The sequence below is a fragment of the Calidris pugnax genome, unplaced genomic scaffold (assembly GCF_001431845.1).
Source record: "Calidris pugnax isolate Ruff unplaced genomic scaffold, ASM143184v1 scaffold102, whole genome shotgun sequence".
NCBI classification, from domain to species: Eukaryota; Metazoa; Chordata; class Aves; order Charadriiformes; family Scolopacidae; genus Calidris; species Calidris pugnax.
In genome coordinates this window covers 3350954-3368581 of record NW_015090846.1, presented here as the reverse complement: position 1 = coordinate 3368581, position 17628 = coordinate 3350954, and the positions used below count along the sequence as shown (strand labels likewise).

The following is a 17628-nucleotide window of genomic DNA, read 5'->3' as shown; positions in this document are numbered from 1 at the left end:
TTACCCTGCGCCTAAAAGAAAAGGAATGGCTCAGAGCTCGCTCCCTGAAAACGCTGTTTCGTGTCAAGTTACCCAAAATATACCCGCAGGTTTAACTTTCTTCCCCTGGACCTGAAGCCCAGTGTTGCTCCCAATCACCTGTTACAGGAAGGGAGAGAAGGACTTGCTTTCTATGTAAGGAACACAGAAGGCTTAAAATATCACTTGCCATTTTCTGCCCCAAATCCATCATCTCACAATCCTGCCTTCTCGCGTTTGGCACTCATTAACCGGGCGAACATAAAACAGGAGCTGGAAAACTTTACAATCAACTTTCTTCGAGCTACTAAAATTAGTCCTGCCGAACCCTCCTTCTTCTCCGGCTCCATTTAATAAACCCTGCTGGCATACCTTTTTTTTTTTTTTTTTAATTAATTACAAAAATAATTTTAAAGTACTCCAGCTGGTTTTCCTCTCGCTACGGGAGGCTCAATCCAGCGCAGGTGGAGAGGAGTGTGTGCCACCTCCCTGCAGGTAGCCCCACACACTCCTCTCCTCCTTCTTCAATTCTATTTTTAAGCAAAATTTTTCCCTTGCTTATTGCTATCATTAATCATGCATACAGCGCTGTGTACTGTTGCGAAGAATTTATATAGCACTGTAAATGTACACAGACCTATATTTTTCAAACAGGCATACCGAGGGAAAGGCACCTAAATTCAGATTATTTTCTAGGCACCCAAATAAATGGTTAGATTTTGGTCCCTCCACACACGCCCCAGGCTCTGTCAGAGCGGGTGAGCGGGGAGATCTATTACCCCCTGCTAATGGCAGAGGCCTATTAGCTCTAAAAATAAGACCACTTATTCACGTCTAACTATTGATTTTATGATCAGGTTTTGAAAACCTCCAAGCAAGCTCATCCGAGCTCGCCTCCGCCTGCGGGCAGCTGGGTGAGAACCGGCACCGCGACGAGCTCACCAAAACTATCCTGATATTTAAAAGGTCACACTTCTCCAAAAACACCAAACATCCTTCCTCTCCCCCATTTTTAACTTTGCCAGCCCTTTCCTGCAGCTGAACAGCCAGAAGCTGTGGTTTCAGGTTAGGGCAGATTTAGCTCTGCCAGCACCAAAATCCAGCTGGCAGGATCGGCTGCTCTTCTGCCTTTGCTTTTCACCTTTTTTTATTATTTAAGGACTTGGGGTGACTATTCGTGTTGCTGAAATAACGAGCTGGAAAGCTTATTTCAATTCCTAGATGATGACGATCGTAAGAGAAACGTGTGATTCATAATATTTTGGACCCATAAACAACTGCGTTGAATAGTGTGATGGTCATACCTTGTAAAAAGGGAAAGACAAACAAATGGGGTTTGGTTGTTTCAGCTGCAAATTGGGTTACTCCACAACGCGCTGCAGGAACAAAGCTTAGAAACTCTCTTCCTTGGCTATATGTGGACACGCTCATAAAAATAGCAAATTTAGTGGTCATAGGAGAAACAGAGTGGGATTTATCAAGCCTGACTCAAGGAGGCTTAAATTAAATTGCTGGTCTCCACTTGGTTTGCGTGGTGTGATCCCAGCTCAGTCTATCGCTCTGTGTGTAACTGCTTTTCACTTATTTCAAATCAGATACTTGGGAGAAAAAAAAAAGCATAACCAAAGCAGTTACTGAAAATCAGTATTTTTGCTACTCTGAAAACATTTTCAAGCTGGGCTCTTTATAGTAAAGGCGAGATTTGTCCATCAAAATCTTTCTCTCCTCCTCTCTCTCACACGCAAACACACCGATAAAACAAGCACATGCTGCTGGACTGGCTGTGGAATGGCATAAATGGGCCAATTGAGAGAAAATCGGAGAGAAAAAAGTTAAAACTACCATAAAATAAACCAGCTTCTTTCTATTTGACAGAGGTGTGCCAGACTGTGCTCCCCCTTAGGGGTCAGGGTGCCAGTCCCTGCTCCCCACGTGCAAAAACTCCCCTCATTTCTCCCCAAATTCCTGCATCCTTCCTTTACACCAGAGGTTTGGGGCAGTTGGAAGGGTGGTGCCAGCCCCATCAAAGTGGGTTCTGGAGCTGGACCTGGCCCAGCTGGGTCTCAGCTCCTGAGCCAGGACCACAGGAGCTGCCCCATCTCCTTCCAGGCTGGGCTTGAAATGCAAAAAACCCCTTTTTCAGTTCCTAAACTGAAATTCAGTTCCTTAACTGAAAAAAGTGTGGCATCCCAGGGGGTGTAACTAAGTGTTACTACCTCTTCCTAAGAGCACAAAGCTCATTTAGAATACAAGTGAGCAAACTGCTGTTTTTTTTGTCTTTTCTTTGCTTATTATTGCTTGGTCCTGAAGCTGGGCCCTTTCCCAGCGCGCCTGCTCCCTCCTGAACCCCTTTCAGGCTGGGCATTGCCAAAAATCAACCAACTCAACCCTTGGGGTTTTTTCCCATCTCATAAATGATGAGCTCCTGGTACCTGCTCTGCTCCCTGGATGGTTTCCCACCCCAGGGTCTGGGTCTCCATCCCATCGGAATAAAATTAGCAGAGGGAGCAAGAGGGATGGGGATGCTGGGGGAGGCAAAGCAGCACGTCTCTGCCCCGCTCTGCTGCCGATGCCCTGTTTTACACCACCCCAAAAATCCAGCACAAGGATTTTATCGCTGTATATTTGATAGGGCGGGTGGTAATTATAGGGCTATAATTCAAGGCCGTTGTGGCAGCTGCCTTATTCCCTTATTCATGGCCTCCCTCCTCCCACCCGGCCGGAGCGGAGGGAGGGGAGATGGTGCCGTGTTTGTAGTTCAGAATGAAATTAAAATTACTCAGTAGGGGAAAAAAAAAAAAAAAGAAGGAAAAAAAAAAAAAAAGGAGGGGGATATAAACCAAATTTCAGTGGCCTGATATTAATGCAGTGCAAAGTGATTTATATTTTCTGGGCTCCTATCAAACACGTCTGTTAGAAGTCATTTGTATTTAAATGAGAGCAAAAAGGAAACTAATTCCACTCGCTCTCCTCACTCCCTCCTTTTTTTTTCCCTGTGACCGGGGCTGGTGCAGAAAATGACTTTACATTTGTACCCTGAATCCCCTAATTTAAGCTTGTCTTCCACAAAACAATAAACAAATAAATAAATCATTGGTGTATTTAGACAATCCCTGCTCGGGAGCAAAGTCTGTGGAGGTGGGGTGAGAGGGAGAGACAAGTCTGGAGCCCCCACGTTTTAAGGGTGTTTATGAATTTAGAATAGCTGTGCTCATTAAGGGGAGGAACTTGTAAGAGTGTTTTCATCTACGCATTTTGAATCTCAAGTCAGGCTAAAGATGGTTCTTGCCGCTTCTGAACAGATTCACCCATCTCTAATAATTACTGTTAATTAAAAAGCTCTTCGTGCCCTGAGCAAAGTCTGACAGCGCGGGAAGGACTCGGGTTCGGAGAAATCTCTTAAAATATCTTGAGGGAAAAATTTCCAGTGTTTAATTGGAAAGCTGCTGTCTGTGGAGCTGACTCTGCTGTTCCTGGCATCCTCCTCTCCCAACAGCCGCCCTCGGGAGCCCTTTCCCTGCTCCAGGCCCTCGCTGGTCCCTCTCTCCCTGTGCTGGGGACCTGGTTCCTGGCTGCAGGAAGGTGGGATGACCCTTCTGGGAGCATCCCCTTCGTGGAAAACCAACCAAAGCTCTCCCCACGTCCTGCTCAAGGAGCTTTTTTGGGGGGAGAGAAAAATAAAATAAAATTAAAAAAAAAATAAATCAGCAAAGCAGCCAGACAAAGCGGCTCTTACCCGTGTGCCCTTCTCTCCGTTGGCTCCTGGAAATCCTGGGAAGCCGATTGAGCCCTTGGGAGAAAGAGCAAAGAGAGAGAGAGAGGTTCAAGACGGCGAAAGGGGCAGCTCTGTCCATCCACGCCGGCGCCCGCTGCCCTGGGATAACCCCCTGCCAGTGCCCGCTGACGGCTACAGCTCCCAACCCTTCTTTTTTTTAACCTTCCCTTAATAAAAACATAACCGGAGACAGACCCAAAATGACCTCAGAAACTACATTTCGTCCAAAAATAACAACAACAAAATCAAAAAAAAGGCCCATGCCTCATCAGGAGTCGCTGCAAAAGCCCAAGCCCTGGGTTGTCCTGGGCACCTGGGGAGCAGGCAGGGTTTGGGGTTTTAGCTCCTAAGTCACTCTATGAAAATACCCATGAAAATTTAACTCCTGGCTCATTCTTTTCTGATGTGAGTGCCTGGAGAATAGCTGCTGCTGCTTTTAAAATATGAATTAGTCGAAGAAATGCAAAAAAAAAAAAAGAAAAAAAAACCCCAACCCTACCCCAGATATAAAATGCAAATTAAAAAATAAACCATCAACACCACAACCAGGAAACAATCTCTCGCAGATAATTATGTCTCTGGTGTTAAACAAGCCTGGCTTTTTTTTCAGGCAGCGAACATGAATAATAAAATATGATTCTTAAAAAAAAAAAAAATGTTAACAAAAACATAAGTTCCCAAAGCCTCCAGGGCTTGTAAAAAACGGGCTGCAGCCTTAGTCTATGTAGTAGAATTCACAGTTTTAATTTAAAAAGAACATTTGAAAATGGCCCAAATGAAGGTGGGCGTGTAGATAAGACACAAAGGGTGTTTGCAAATCTGCAAATGGCAGTTTTATTTTAATTTCAGGGAGACTCTGATTCATTAGCTGTTCTTCTTAATTAATTAGTTAACGCTAGCGCAGATCTTTGAAGATATAATACAAGGAGAAGGACTATTATGCTTATTACTAGCACGAAAGCTCACATGGAGCCTGTTTCTACCCATCACCAGAGCAGCCCCACACACCCTCGTGTGCTGCAGCCCCTGTCCCACCACATCTCTTCCCACCCCTTCACAGGAGACCCAAGCAATGAAGAACCACTCACTCATTTCCACCAGCTTAGAGCTGGGACCTATTTTAACCCATCTATAAATGTGTCCCACATGGGTGGGAAGGAGGGAAATGCTGCTGTTCCACCTCATCCCATCAGTGGGGATGGAGCCCTCTGCCCAGCACCACCAGCAGAGCTGGGCTGGTGCCCACTGGGGTCCCCAGCATCCCCCAAACCTCTCAAGGACCGAACCCCACCAAATTACCTTCGGGCCCTGCCTGCCCGGGTAGCCAGGCAGTCCTGGCACGCCGAGTTTTCCCTGAAACAGAAATGAAAATATGTTAGCCTTGGCAAGAGAGGCCTCGCGAGCAGCTTCAGATTCACACCAGCAGAAAGGGGAGATGCCAAGCGCGGAGAAGTCAAGAGCAAAGCAGACATGACGTGGGTGCAATAAAGCTGTCGGGCGCTGCCATCATCCCCTGCCCTCCCTGGGATGGGGAGGGCACGCATGGCTCACCATGCAGAGTGAGGGCTATAAATGTGTCAGGGACCTACTGGGGAATGGGTTTTTTTTTTGCTATTGATTTTTTTTTTAAAGGATGCACCTAGAAATTAGACTGGAGTCCATGACACTTTCAATTTCTCCTTTTTTTTTCCCTCTGGTCTTTTTTTTCAAGACATAAAAAGATAGATAACCCAAAAGAGACCAACATCTTAATGTTCTCAAGTCACGCCATTGCAGTAAAACCATCTTCCCTGGGTCTCCTCTGGTCTTTGTGATGAACAACTCAGGCCAGCCTTCACACAAAGCTCCTGCAGCTCCTCTTCATCCCTCTGCCCTAAAACTGCCCCCCATGCTGGGCACCCACCCAAGATAACAAAAAAAAAAACAGGTTTTGCTGTTAGACATCCCTGAACCGTTACATCCTTGAGACTCACCTTCTCTCCAGCAGGACCAAGAGGACCGGGATCTCCATTAGGACCAGAGCGACCTTTGGGACCTTCAGGACCATCCTCACCTCGAGGCCCAGGAGGTCCAATCTCCCCCTGTTAATCACAAAACAAGGATTGATGAAGCAGGTAGGTCCCAAACCCTACGTTTGCTGACAGCAAAAACCCTCACGGGCTGCAATCGGATACTCCACGGAGCCGCCAATAGAAGTCTTGGAGAAAGCTGGTGTTCACCAAGAGGTTCAGACCAGACTGTCATTGAGTAAATTGCAGTGTGTTATTAGAGCACCGAGCTTTCATTCACACAGCCTGGCCATTATCTCCTGCAACAGCCCTCTTTTCCTGTGCCCCAATTATCCCATGGACACGCAGTGCCTCTCCACCCAAACAGCCCCCATTAGCTCTGATTGCCACGCACCCTCGTACCCACCTCCCGGTTCCCAAAGCACAGTTGGATGCACAAACAAAACCCTGGGAAGTGTTTAATTGAGGGTCGAACGGGGCAACTGGAGAAGAAAGACTGGGCTGGAGCTTTTGTGCTGAAAATCATTAGGAAACCTGAGAGCGGAGGGGACGGAGCTATTAACGTGAATTGTTGTGACACTGCAGGCTTGGGCACACAAAACACCACTTGTCTCTTTGTCACACAGGGTAACGGGAGACGCTTCCACCCTGCAAACACAGGCAGCCTTCTTCTCCTTCACCAGAAGCTGGGTGGCCACAGATTTATCTGCCAGGCTCTCGAGTACCCCTTGTCCCTTCACTGCTCATCATAAAACACAAAGAGCTTGATGGTGGGAACTGGAGCTGTGAGCTTTGTGTGAAGGAGCCTCTCTCTGCCTGCATTTGGCCAGGGCAGGAGTCACCTCCCTGAGATGCCACCTTCAGTCCTTCTTCCTTGGTGAGAAGTTGGGGCTGGGGAACTTTCCAATTGTTTTAACTGTTCAATTACACAGCTAAACACCAGGAAAAATGGAGGATTTGGTTTCTACTTCTACAAGCTTTCACGCAAAGCATTCATTTTTCCTTTAAACAAGGGGACAAATAATGGAAGAGCTCTCCTGATCCCTGGGAGGGCTTCAGAGCCTGGGGGGGACACCAGACCCCAGGTGGTGCATTGCTCAGAGAGGGGATGAGGACAGTCCCCTGTCCCCAAGGGCTGGGCAAGGAGGATGGAGAGACCTGTTGCAAAGCCACAGGCAGTAGTCTGAGCACGATTTGGGGTTTCTGCTGGTCTGTGTGTTCCACTGATTTAAAAAAAGCTTTTGTGACCAGGCAACGTGACTTTGCTAAAGATACGAGTCTGATACCAAACTCCACCACTGGCAGATTTCACAGCGCTGCTTTGGTTTCTATTAAAGTGTGTTCCCGGTAACTTCACACTTGTCGTTGATGGTACAGAAGCACATCAGGCTCAGCAAATAAAGATGCCTACCAGACCCTAGATGTAATATTGCCAGGGAAAATAGATACTGGAAATAAATCCACGATACAGCAGGATCGCGCAGTATTCCGAGCAGTCAAAGCAGCAAGACAGGGCCCTCTATCATCACTCAGGTTTTTCTGATCTTCAAGGTGGGATTAGCAAATTTAGGGATTTACAACTGCTGTGCTTGAGGTGAAGATGGAATTTCTGAGTTCTTGCCTCCAGATCGGATGTGCCAGAAGGACTCGACAGGAGCCCACCCTCCTGCCCTCCCTGAGCTGCATTTGCATGATTTAAAAGGCAAAACACTGCACGATCACAGCAGTCCCAGACTCTTACCCGGTCTCCTTTGATGCCCATATCACCTTTGAAGCCAGGGAAGCCATCTTCACCCTAAGTAACAGAGAGGGGAAAAAGCAGACAAGCTGTATAGATGGAAAAAAAAAGAAAAAAAGGCTTCTCTAGCCTCACTGTATGGACCCTTCCCAGGAAGGACAAGATTAGGTCCCCGCACCACACGTCACATCAGCTTCTGTAAGTCCTTGGTGTGCACAGATGGGTATGGGAACCCAGCCAGGCTGTGACTACCAAGGTCCCCAAGGGATCACAGCACATATTCCCTGCATCCCAGCCTGGCTGCAAGTCAAGATCACAAATCTGGCCCGATGTGAATAACAACACCTTGCCAGTACCAGGCACTAATTATTTCTGAAGTACAACTGGTTTTATTTGCATGGAGGATGTTTTACACCAGGCTTCGAGGCAACCTCTAGGACAGTGGCAATATTTCTTTCAGCCAAGAAGGTTTAATTGCAGAGCTCAAATCAATAATGTATTTCATCCTAGAGCAAATCTCTCATGGGCAATGAAGACACAGTTCCCAGAAAGACTTTTAAAGTTTGGAAGGTCCCTGCCAGGATTCCCTGGCTGAAACTGCCAGCTTTGCTGCTGAATTGCTGGGAGCAAGAATGAGGGAACATGAATCTGTTCATGGGGCCAGGTGAGATCTTTCTCCACCTCCTGCTCATCCTCTGCGAGAAACCAACTGGATCTTTAAGAAATGCAGAGATAGACTGTGTTGACTTTCTTATTGACTTGGTTTTCACAAGCTGCTCTGATGAGTCTGGGCAGCATATCCCCCACGCTGTTACCCAGCTGTAACACACCACAAACCCTTCAGCTCCACTGAATCACTCAAACCACAGATTTTGCCAGGAGGAAATCATCCTTATGCTGGACCCTGAGCTGCCCCAGCAAATACCTCAAAACATCAGCAGGCCACGGAGGCTCGATTATGCCCAGGTCTGAGCCAAGACGTGGTAGAACCTCATGGTGGGTACCCAGCCCACACCTGCTCCAAAACCAAAGAGGTTACCAGTCCTTTGGGTGCTCAGAGAAAACCCCCTGCAGGAGCAAATGTCACAGGGAGCATCCTGTGCGACCAGTCTGCAAAAGCACTCACAGAGGCTGTACAAAATCAACCCAAACCTGCAGCATTAACTCACCTTTTCACCTTTGGTGCCTTTCAATCCACGAACACCGTCTGCTCCCTTGCAGGAGATAAAACAATATGTTACAAGGGTATAGGTAAGCTGAAGACTGAAGAATCATTAATCATGGTGGTTTTTGCTTCCTCTGATGTTGACAATGGTATCTCTGCAAACCATGATGTTCCTAAATATATTGCCCATCAAATATCAGCCGTTGATGCCTGGCTTTGGGGTCACCAGAGAATCCTGACAGTCGCAAACCTCTGCAGACTTGATTTGGCAGGTGGGGTTGGTGGTATCTGCCCATTCCCCACCTGACTGCAGGAATTCTGTTTCCAGGGATAAAACTCACTATGAAAAGTTTGTTTTCTACAAATAATTTCAAAAAAACCCCCCTATTTCCACAAATGCCTTGCCAGCACACTGCTCTGCAGCAGGTGGTATCGCTGTCTCGAGCACCTACAAAGGTTCAGCTTGGTTCCTTTTTACCACGGTTCTCACCTCTGTGCATGCACTTTTTTTTTTTAAAGTACATTTAGGCACCAAAAGGGGGAAAAGAAAAATAATATGACTGGTGCGGACATCGGTGACGTGGTGCAGAAGCCCTGCAAAGCTTCAGTCCATGGTGTTCAGCCCAAAGGTGCCGAGCGTGGTCAGGATCTGGCCCCTGCTATGCCACCAGCCCAGAGCTGGCAGACCTCCACGCTTCTACCCTGCCTCTTGGGATAAAACATCACCCTCAGGTACCTACACCAGCTGTACTGTGCAATGCAAGTCTTTACAATAAAAACCAGAAGCTATTTTCATTCTTTTTTTTTTTTTTTTTGAGGGGAATAATATTTTGCTGGGGGTATTTTAGATTTTTCTTCCCTTTAGCATCTTAAGAAGAGCACACCACCGTTTGTGCAGCAGGACAGGGTTCTGGAAAGCGAGGCGAGATCTGAAAGTTATTTATAGCTGCAAACCCAATGAGACACAATTTTTCCAGCTTTTTTCTTTTTTTTTTTTTTTTTTTTTTTTGAGGGAATAATATTTTGCTGGGGGTATTTTATATTTTTCTTCCCTTTAGCATCTTAAGAAGAGCACACCACCGTTTGTGCAGCAGGACAGGGTTCTGGAAAGCGAGGCGAGATCTGAAAGTTATTTATAGCTGCAAACCCAATGAGACACAATTTTTCCCCCCCCCTGAACTGGAGGCTCGTGCAGTTAATAGAACGCTGTTTGTAGGAAGCAAAACCTCGTCTGTTGGGTTTGGTGCATGACACACTTTCTCGAGATCGCTCTAATGTGGAACAGTTCCACTTTAGCAGTAAACACAACAGCAAACCGTTCCCTAATGGACCACTACGTCTCAATCTGCAACCTTGCAAGAAACGAGATGAAAGCTTGCTTTGGCTAAACACATCCCGCTTAAATTTTGAAGGCAGAGCAGCAAACGGGTTTCTGCAACCGAAAAAAAATATCCAAGGGGGTTTAAGAGGGCTTAAATTCACCTCTGGTCGGTCCCCAAGCTGTGTTTGTGTCTGCTAGCACAGATCCCCTGCAGATTCATTGGACCTTTGGGATGCAGGATGCATCTGCACCTGAACTAATACATCCTGATGGGGATAACAGCCAGGGCTGGATGGGGAAACAAAATACCCACCGCCTCCTTATCAGCATGCAAGCGCTGCGGGCAGCGGGAGCGGGGAGAGAGCTGGAATTCAATCTAGTGAAAAAGCACATTGCCGAGACGCACAAGCTCCGTCTAACAAGGTTTTGGATCAGGAGCATGAAAAGCTTGCTTTGTTTTAGTAATAGGCTATTTTGTTTTATTAACAAGCCTTGTTAAAGTCTTCACATTCTGGCTGAGATTTAGTTTGGTTGTAAACTGGAAACGATTGGAATGGGACTGAGCCACGCGCACGAAGAATTAAAAGAGAAATCTCTCTGAAGCGCCGAACGGTGCTAGGAGGGGTTACTGGAGAGCAGGGGACTTATAATTCTCGTGGCCCATGAGAAGACACTGGACCAAGGCTCACTCGAGTGGTAAATACAGCTGGTCACTGAGGTGGCCCAAAGCGCCCTGGTAGGGCATCTGTACCCACTGGCCAGTGGGTACCTCCAGCACAAGCTGGAGAACTTGAGCTGAACAAGCAACGTCATGGACATCTCAGGAAGAAATTTTTTACTATGAGGGTGGTGAGACACTGGAACAGGTTGCCCAAGGAAGTTGTGGATGCCCCATCCCTGGAAGGGTTCAAGACCAGGCTGGATGGGGCCTTGAGCAACCTGCTCTAGTGGGAGGTGTCCCTGCCCATGGCAGGGGGGTTGGAACTCGATGATCTTTGAGGTCCCTTCCAACCCTAACCATTCTATGATTTTATGACGCTGTTTCTGTTTCCTCCTTACCTTGACTCCACGTGGTCCTGGATAACCGATGGGGCCCTGAGGACCTGGCGGACCCTAGGGTGAAAAAAATGCAAACAAGAAAAATGCATCAAAATCAATATGAAGGCGCAGCAAGAAGAAGAATATGTGGAAAACAAATCTCCCAGCCACCTAGATCCTTCAGACTGGGTGGAAATGGCAGGGGCCAACTCAAAAAGCACAGAGAGCTACAGGAACATCACCTCCTGCAGGTGCACTGGGCTGAGCCATCAGCAAAGATCCGTAGGAAGAGAAGAGACAAGACAGCAATAACTTGTTAGAAAGGGGATTTATACATAGGGTTGACTATTTCTGGTTTTGATTTAAGAAAAGAATAACTTCTCTGAGAGAGGAAGAACATGTCCTGCTGTCTCCCCCCTCCCAAAGCATCCTGGCTGCACAACTACACAGCAGAGCCTGTGATGATGATGATCACAGAGAGGAGTTATTGCTTGAGGCACAAGCCTCAGGGTGATGTCCTTCAGCCTCAACTGTGTGGGAAGGGAGGAGATGCTCAACAAAGCTCCTTGCTGGCACCACTGCACATCCCCAGGGACACCACGAGCTGTGCTGGACGTGGTGCCCAGGACGTGCCCTGCAAACACTCCTCCTCACCCTCACTGCCACACTTACACCTGCAAATAAATCAGGGTCTTTATTGAATGCAGTTGGCTTTTGCTTTGCTCAATCCCCTGACTAACAAATACCCTTCCACTTCTCCCAGCCTGTGATGGATGATTTTTTCCAGCCAGATGGAGCTGATGGTCCAGCAGCATCTCAGACCTCACACGAGCGGTGGCTGGAGGAGACCTGCAGCACCAGCCCTGCTCTGACACCACCTCCCTGATGTTTGCTCAACATCTCCCAGCACGGGGAGCACCAGCACAACCACTTCTCACATTCTTCTGACATTCTGCAGAGGCCAATGTTTGAATTTTCAGCCTGGTGTGACACCAGCCGGACAAACGGCCGTGGGCTGTGCTCTGTGCAGCACCCATGCGAGGCTCGAGCGGGCGTCCATCAAACCAGACTGGGCTCTAATCAAAGACTTTTGACAAATGCAATGTTTTTCAACGGAATGGGACACAGCGGGAATGCAGATGGCAAATCTCCCCGACAGACAGATGACTGTATAATTCAAGGACTCTACCCTCCAGCAATATTCTCAAATATATTGTTAAAGAGGGACTTTGAAGGGGAGGGGAAGAAAAGGGAAGGCCAGGAGCACAAAAAGAGTTATTTTCTGCATTCCCTGTGCAACAAAGGATATTTATTTGTGTCTGATCAAGAGAAGCTTCCTTTCACAGTTTCAATTATTGTGTTCACTGGGCTACAGAGTGCTGCTTGCCAGAAAGAGTTGAGAAAAGACCAGCCCGAGCACCAGAAGAGACTCCCAGGCAGATGAAAGCTGGGCTCAGCTTTCAAATTTCAACAGGATTTCCCTCTTCCCACCTCCACTGACCCACATCCCCTGGTTGCCCGGCCACCCCCGGAGCCCCATGGAGATCTGTCTCCATCCAGCTACTGTGACCTTCCCCTTGGCAGTGATGAGGATCTTGTTGACACCCACCTGACTGCCCTTCTCTCCAGGAGGTCCTTCCTTGCCAGGATGACCCTATTAAGAAAAGAGACAAAGTGAAGAGAGAAATGGGTTTAGTGCACATTTAATGCCTCAGAAGCCAACAAACTCACTCAGGCAGCTATGATTTATTTGTAAAATAACAGTTGTTCTCCAGGAAGCTCTTCCTGATACAAGTAGCCCCCTGAAGCCAACTTGCAAGCTCAAGTTTCTTCTGAAAGGAAGAGAGCAGCATTTAGACCTTGGTGGTATTCCACCTGGTTATTTTACACTTTTCACCAGCTTTTGGCAGACAAGTACAAACCGTTTTGCAATATTCTTCACATATTAGAACACCTCAGTGAGTTGGGCAGCAAGCAGCATATCAATTTTTGCAGATAGAAAACCAGATAAAATTAACTTCATGTGTGAGCAAACTTGTGAAGGTCACAAGATGCCCAGACTGGTCAAAGCCCCTCATTAATTTCCTAATTCCTAGACTCCGTTACAAGATCTCATGACAAATGCTCAGCTAACCTGCATCCCTGTCAGACACCGGCTGGCTGGATGTGGGCCAGCATTCTTCTTGGGATTTGATGCTGAATAACTCAACATCCAAGAGATTCCAACGCATTCTCATTCACAGCCTTTAGAATCCTTTTGCTGGGATTGCAATCAGCAGAAAACAACAGCGTGAACTGCCTCAGATATAGCTTGAAGGCTCAGTGAGAAACAGGGAAAATCCATGAAAGTAGTTTTTAGTGTGGATTTTCCTGTCGGAACCAAAATGAGGCCAGGATGGAAGATGGTTCCTTGGTTGGCAATGTCTGTACAAAAGCAATAAGCCTCCCATGAGGGCACTCACGGCACACCTTTTATTTTATAAAGATGGTGAGAGCGCATCCAGCTGCTCTAAAGCCACTAAGACCTTCTGCAATCAATAGTTTCTTTACTTAAGAACTCCCTTCTAAATACACAAATGACTTCCCAGCAATATAACAAGTAAAATCCTAAGACTATTTTCCATCAGTCTTCAGAAGAGGACTGTCAGACAAGCTGGATTTCATAAAACACACTGGTTTAATAAAGAAACAAAATGACAGCTGTCATTTATGCACCAACAAAAAGTAGGAGAAAATGCAGTGTGAATTGGTCCTGGGAGTTTACACGGCTCCAAGAGCATCAGTGCACAAAGGGCATCGTCCAACTGTGCCTGCCTTCACCTCCTGATATCTGCACCCCAGGGGAGGCAAAATGGAAGAGCAACAAGATTTCAAAAGCCCATGCTCACTCTACATTAAATCATCACCATTTTCCAAATGCCCATCTCTACCACTGCCACAAAGATCAAAAATTGATGAGCAAGTTGGTTGGCTTTCGGAGTCAGACATTTCAGGCCCTCGGGGATTTTCAGATATTTTCCCAAGACCAATTTCCATAAAGAGGACTTGGGCGGGTTTTTGTCCTTGGAAAGAGCAACCCATGTGCTTACAAACCATTTGCAAATCACAGGAGCTACTTGTGGCAATGGGCCTGTGTCCATGCACACCCACACGTGCTCAGCATGAAGGTCTCATCCAACCTACAAAAAAACCTGCAGAAAAATAGACCCGGCATCTTCTCCAGCCTGAACTTCCCTGGAGGCTGCTGGAGGAATTTCACATCGAAAGCTACAGCCTTAGAGATGTTCTGGGCTTTGCTTCACCTGCTCTGTTGACTCAGCTAACAATTGTACCAATGTTCAAAAATGCCCTCCGTAGGAATGATAATCCCAGGGTGGGAAATGTAATTTTCTTTGCCATGCTCTGCATTTGCATTAGCGGAATGTAACTATTTCCCATTTGTCATTCTTAAAACCAGGTGCCTCTGAGGTGTGTAAAAAAAAAATGAGATCAGGTTTAAAGGACAGGGATTTTTAAGACCAATTTCTAGAGCGAGGAGCAAACGATGTTTAAAGCAGGATTAGGAGGAAGCTGCAAGAATACAACACTGACATGCAATTTCAACCTGTTCTTATCACTGTTCCACAGCAGTGCCCAGAGGCTCCCAGCGAGACGAGGACCACCCCGTGTGCCGTACGCATGAACACACCCCCCCAGGAGACCATCCCTACCTCGGTGAGCTGCCAACCCACCAAAAACCAGAGGAGAACCAGGAGGAGGGGGAAGAAAAGCACAAAATGATGGTGAGAAGCACCTACAGGGCTCTGTCACCCTCACCGTGAAAAAGTTCTTCCTCATATTCAAGTGGAACCCTTTATGTTCCAACTTGTGCCCATTGCCCCTTGTCCTCTCACTGGCAACTACTGAAAAGAGTCTGGTTCCCTCCTCCCTCAGCCCGCCCTTGAGATACTTGTCAGCATTAATAAGGTCTCCCCTCAGCCTTCTCCTCTCCAGACTAAAGAGTCCCAGCTCTTTCAGCCTCTCCTCATAAGGGAGATGCTCCAGTCCTTGAATCATCTTTGTAGCCCTACGCTGGGGGACTCAGACCCTTCCACCCAGCCAAAGCCTGGGCAGGCTGCTGGCTCACACATTTCACCAGCCCATGGTGCACCCCATGGGTAGATGGATGCAGGATGAGGCCCCCACAGCCCTGGTGCCAAGCAGAAACCCAGGAAAGGATGACTTACCGGAGGACCATCTGCACCAGGCATGCCAGGAAGACCAGGTTTGCCCAGCGGTCCCTAAAAACAAAGAGAAAATCAACAGCTGAAACAGTCAGAGTCTCCAAAACACCAGAGGATGGGGCTTTTCAGACCCATTTCTTGCTTTTCCTAGCTGTGAAAGGCAGCAGAGAGGCGAGTCTGTTGGAAGAGCTGCCCTGACTTGCAGGAGTCCACTTATTTCTGTGGGCAGAGTTGTTCCAGCATCCTGGGATGCCGTGGTGTTAGTGCTGGCCCCTCACACTGACAGTCACGATACCACAACGAGAGCTCAACAGGGGACGGGGGGGACGAGGCATCAAAGCTGCCATCCTGCAGAGAGGGCACGATGCTGCACGGGTTGGAGGGGAGATCAAACTAGGGGGCTTGCTGGACCAATAAATCCCCATTCTCTAGTGATGGCAAGGTGATTAATAGGCAAAGGATGAGCAGAGCTTCCCTGACTGCCTGTGCTTGCTGTTTTAACACCGTTCAGTGATTACTTTTTTAATTAAGCCACCCTGATTTCCTTCCCACACCACCGAGGAGCACCACCGCTGCGAGTGAGTGACTCAGCGCTGAAACCAGAGAAGCCTTTATCTGGCAGAACCGCTGATGTCCTCCTTTTGCAGGAGAATTATCGATAATTTGAGTCCACTCCACGCTGCCAACACAAACAAGGGGTTCTCCGGGGACACACACCGTGTCCCTGCTCACCAGGAGCTGAGCAAACACCTGGAGAATCACTCCTCTGTAGGAAAAACTGCTGCCCTTGTTCAACCCTGATGGGGACGGGGCTGCCTGGGGGAACCGAGGCAGCACCTCTGCCACGTCCACAGCAAGGGAGGACCAGAGGGAAGGGATCCTGGCTGAACGAGCCAAATCCACGGGCTCTTCCCATTTCCATCCCACTCAGACTTCCAGGCATCGAGCCCGCAGGAAAAAAAAAAAAAAAGACAACCTTCAGTCCTCTCCTAACATTTTACCATAGGCTGCCTTCAAAATGTTTCTCTTAAGATGGGAAATGAATGCAAATATTGTGAATTAGAGGTAAACCATGTTTTCTTGTCTCTCTTCTGTCTGGAATGAGAAGCATTAGACTTTCAGAGACACGGCTGCAAACAGATGTTGCATATGGGGCAAAGGAGCAGCTGAAGCAGTAAATGCATATTGATGGCAACAGTTGTTTTAAGTCAGAGCTGCAGGATTTAAACCTACTTTCTCTCCTGGGGGACCGATTGCGCCTTGTGGACCTGGAAGACCCTACGAAAAGAAAAAAAATGAGGGTCATTAAGGAACAAGTTATTCATTCCAAATACATTTTGGCAGTGCCTCAGCTCAGCATCATTCTAGTCTCTGCGATGGCTGGGGATCTCCCCAGCTCCATTCATTCTCAAAATGTCTTGAGAGAGACGATAAAATTTCATTTTTGCACAGCATGTCTCCTCTGGAGAGCTGCACCGACCGCTCCGCCGTGGGCAGCCAGGCTCATTCCCAGGATGGAAACAGGGATGCTGTGAGGAGTGAGACCTGGTGGGAGCCATGGAGAAGACTGATAGCAAGGCTCGGACATCTGTATTACACAGCTGGCTCCAGAGCAACCGGACCGTGGGATGCTAGAAGTCAGACATGAGCCACAAGATGAAGCTCGGCTGAAGAAGAGACTGCTTGGACCTGGGTTTGGCTTTGCATCGCGGCAGCAAAAGCCAGGTGAGACCCGTGGGGACCTGAAACTGGGAGCATTTTCTGGAAGATTTTTGGGCCAGCAATGTATCGTCAAGCCAATTCCCAGCAAATCCACTTATTGCTGGTCCCGACTCTGGCGGGGGAGAGAAGCTCGTTCAAAATTATCATTCCTTTTTCCTACCCATCCAAAAGGAGGTTTCTTCTTACCTGAGCACCTGGGTTACCCTGCTGTCCTGGGGGACCTGGCTCACCTTGAGGACCCTGCGAGGAGACAAGGGCAGAGCTGAAGGCAGGAAAGGGGAGAGTGGAGCCAGAGCCTCCTCGAGCACCACATCTCCACACCCTCTGCATCCCACCGCCGGGAACTGAGAGCTCCTGGGAGAGGAAAAGAGCTTCTCTCCCGGTGGGATAGAAAGGGTTGAAGTTATTTCAGGGCTATTTCAGGGTTATTTCACTCTCACTTCCCTGCATGGACATGCAGAGCTGAGCAGGGCTCTAGCACTACCTGGCTTTGCAGCAGCTCTTCTGCAGGGAGACCGTATCATCCGATTAGTATAAAGTATGAGGCACATAAAGATTATTTTCTTCCCCCCTCAGTTAAATTACAACATTTTTATATTCATTAGAGCAACATAACATC

General features: G+C 47.7%; 1 protein-coding gene across 1 annotated transcript in view; it reads right to left on the bottom strand.

Annotated features, from left to right (window-relative positions):
* Window positions 1–17628, bottom strand: part of COL5A1 (collagen, type V, alpha 1) — a 116986-nt gene that overhangs the window by 33904 nt on the left and 65454 nt on the right. Inside the window, exons 22-31 of the mRNA XM_014942927.1 lie at window positions 17196–17249; window positions 16521–16565; window positions 15291–15344; window positions 12674–12718; window positions 11086–11139; window positions 8710–8754; window positions 7544–7597; window positions 5767–5874; window positions 5093–5146; window positions 3755–3808 (exon numbers count right to left, since the gene is read on the bottom strand). Of these exons, the coding sequence (XP_014798413.1) occupies window positions 3755–3808; window positions 5093–5146; window positions 5767–5874; window positions 7544–7597; window positions 8710–8754; window positions 11086–11139; window positions 12674–12718; window positions 15291–15344; window positions 16521–16565; window positions 17196–17249 (567 nt within the window). The remainder of the gene's footprint in view (window positions 1–3754; window positions 3809–5092; window positions 5147–5766; window positions 5875–7543; window positions 7598–8709; window positions 8755–11085; window positions 11140–12673; window positions 12719–15290; window positions 15345–16520; window positions 16566–17195; window positions 17250–17628) is intronic.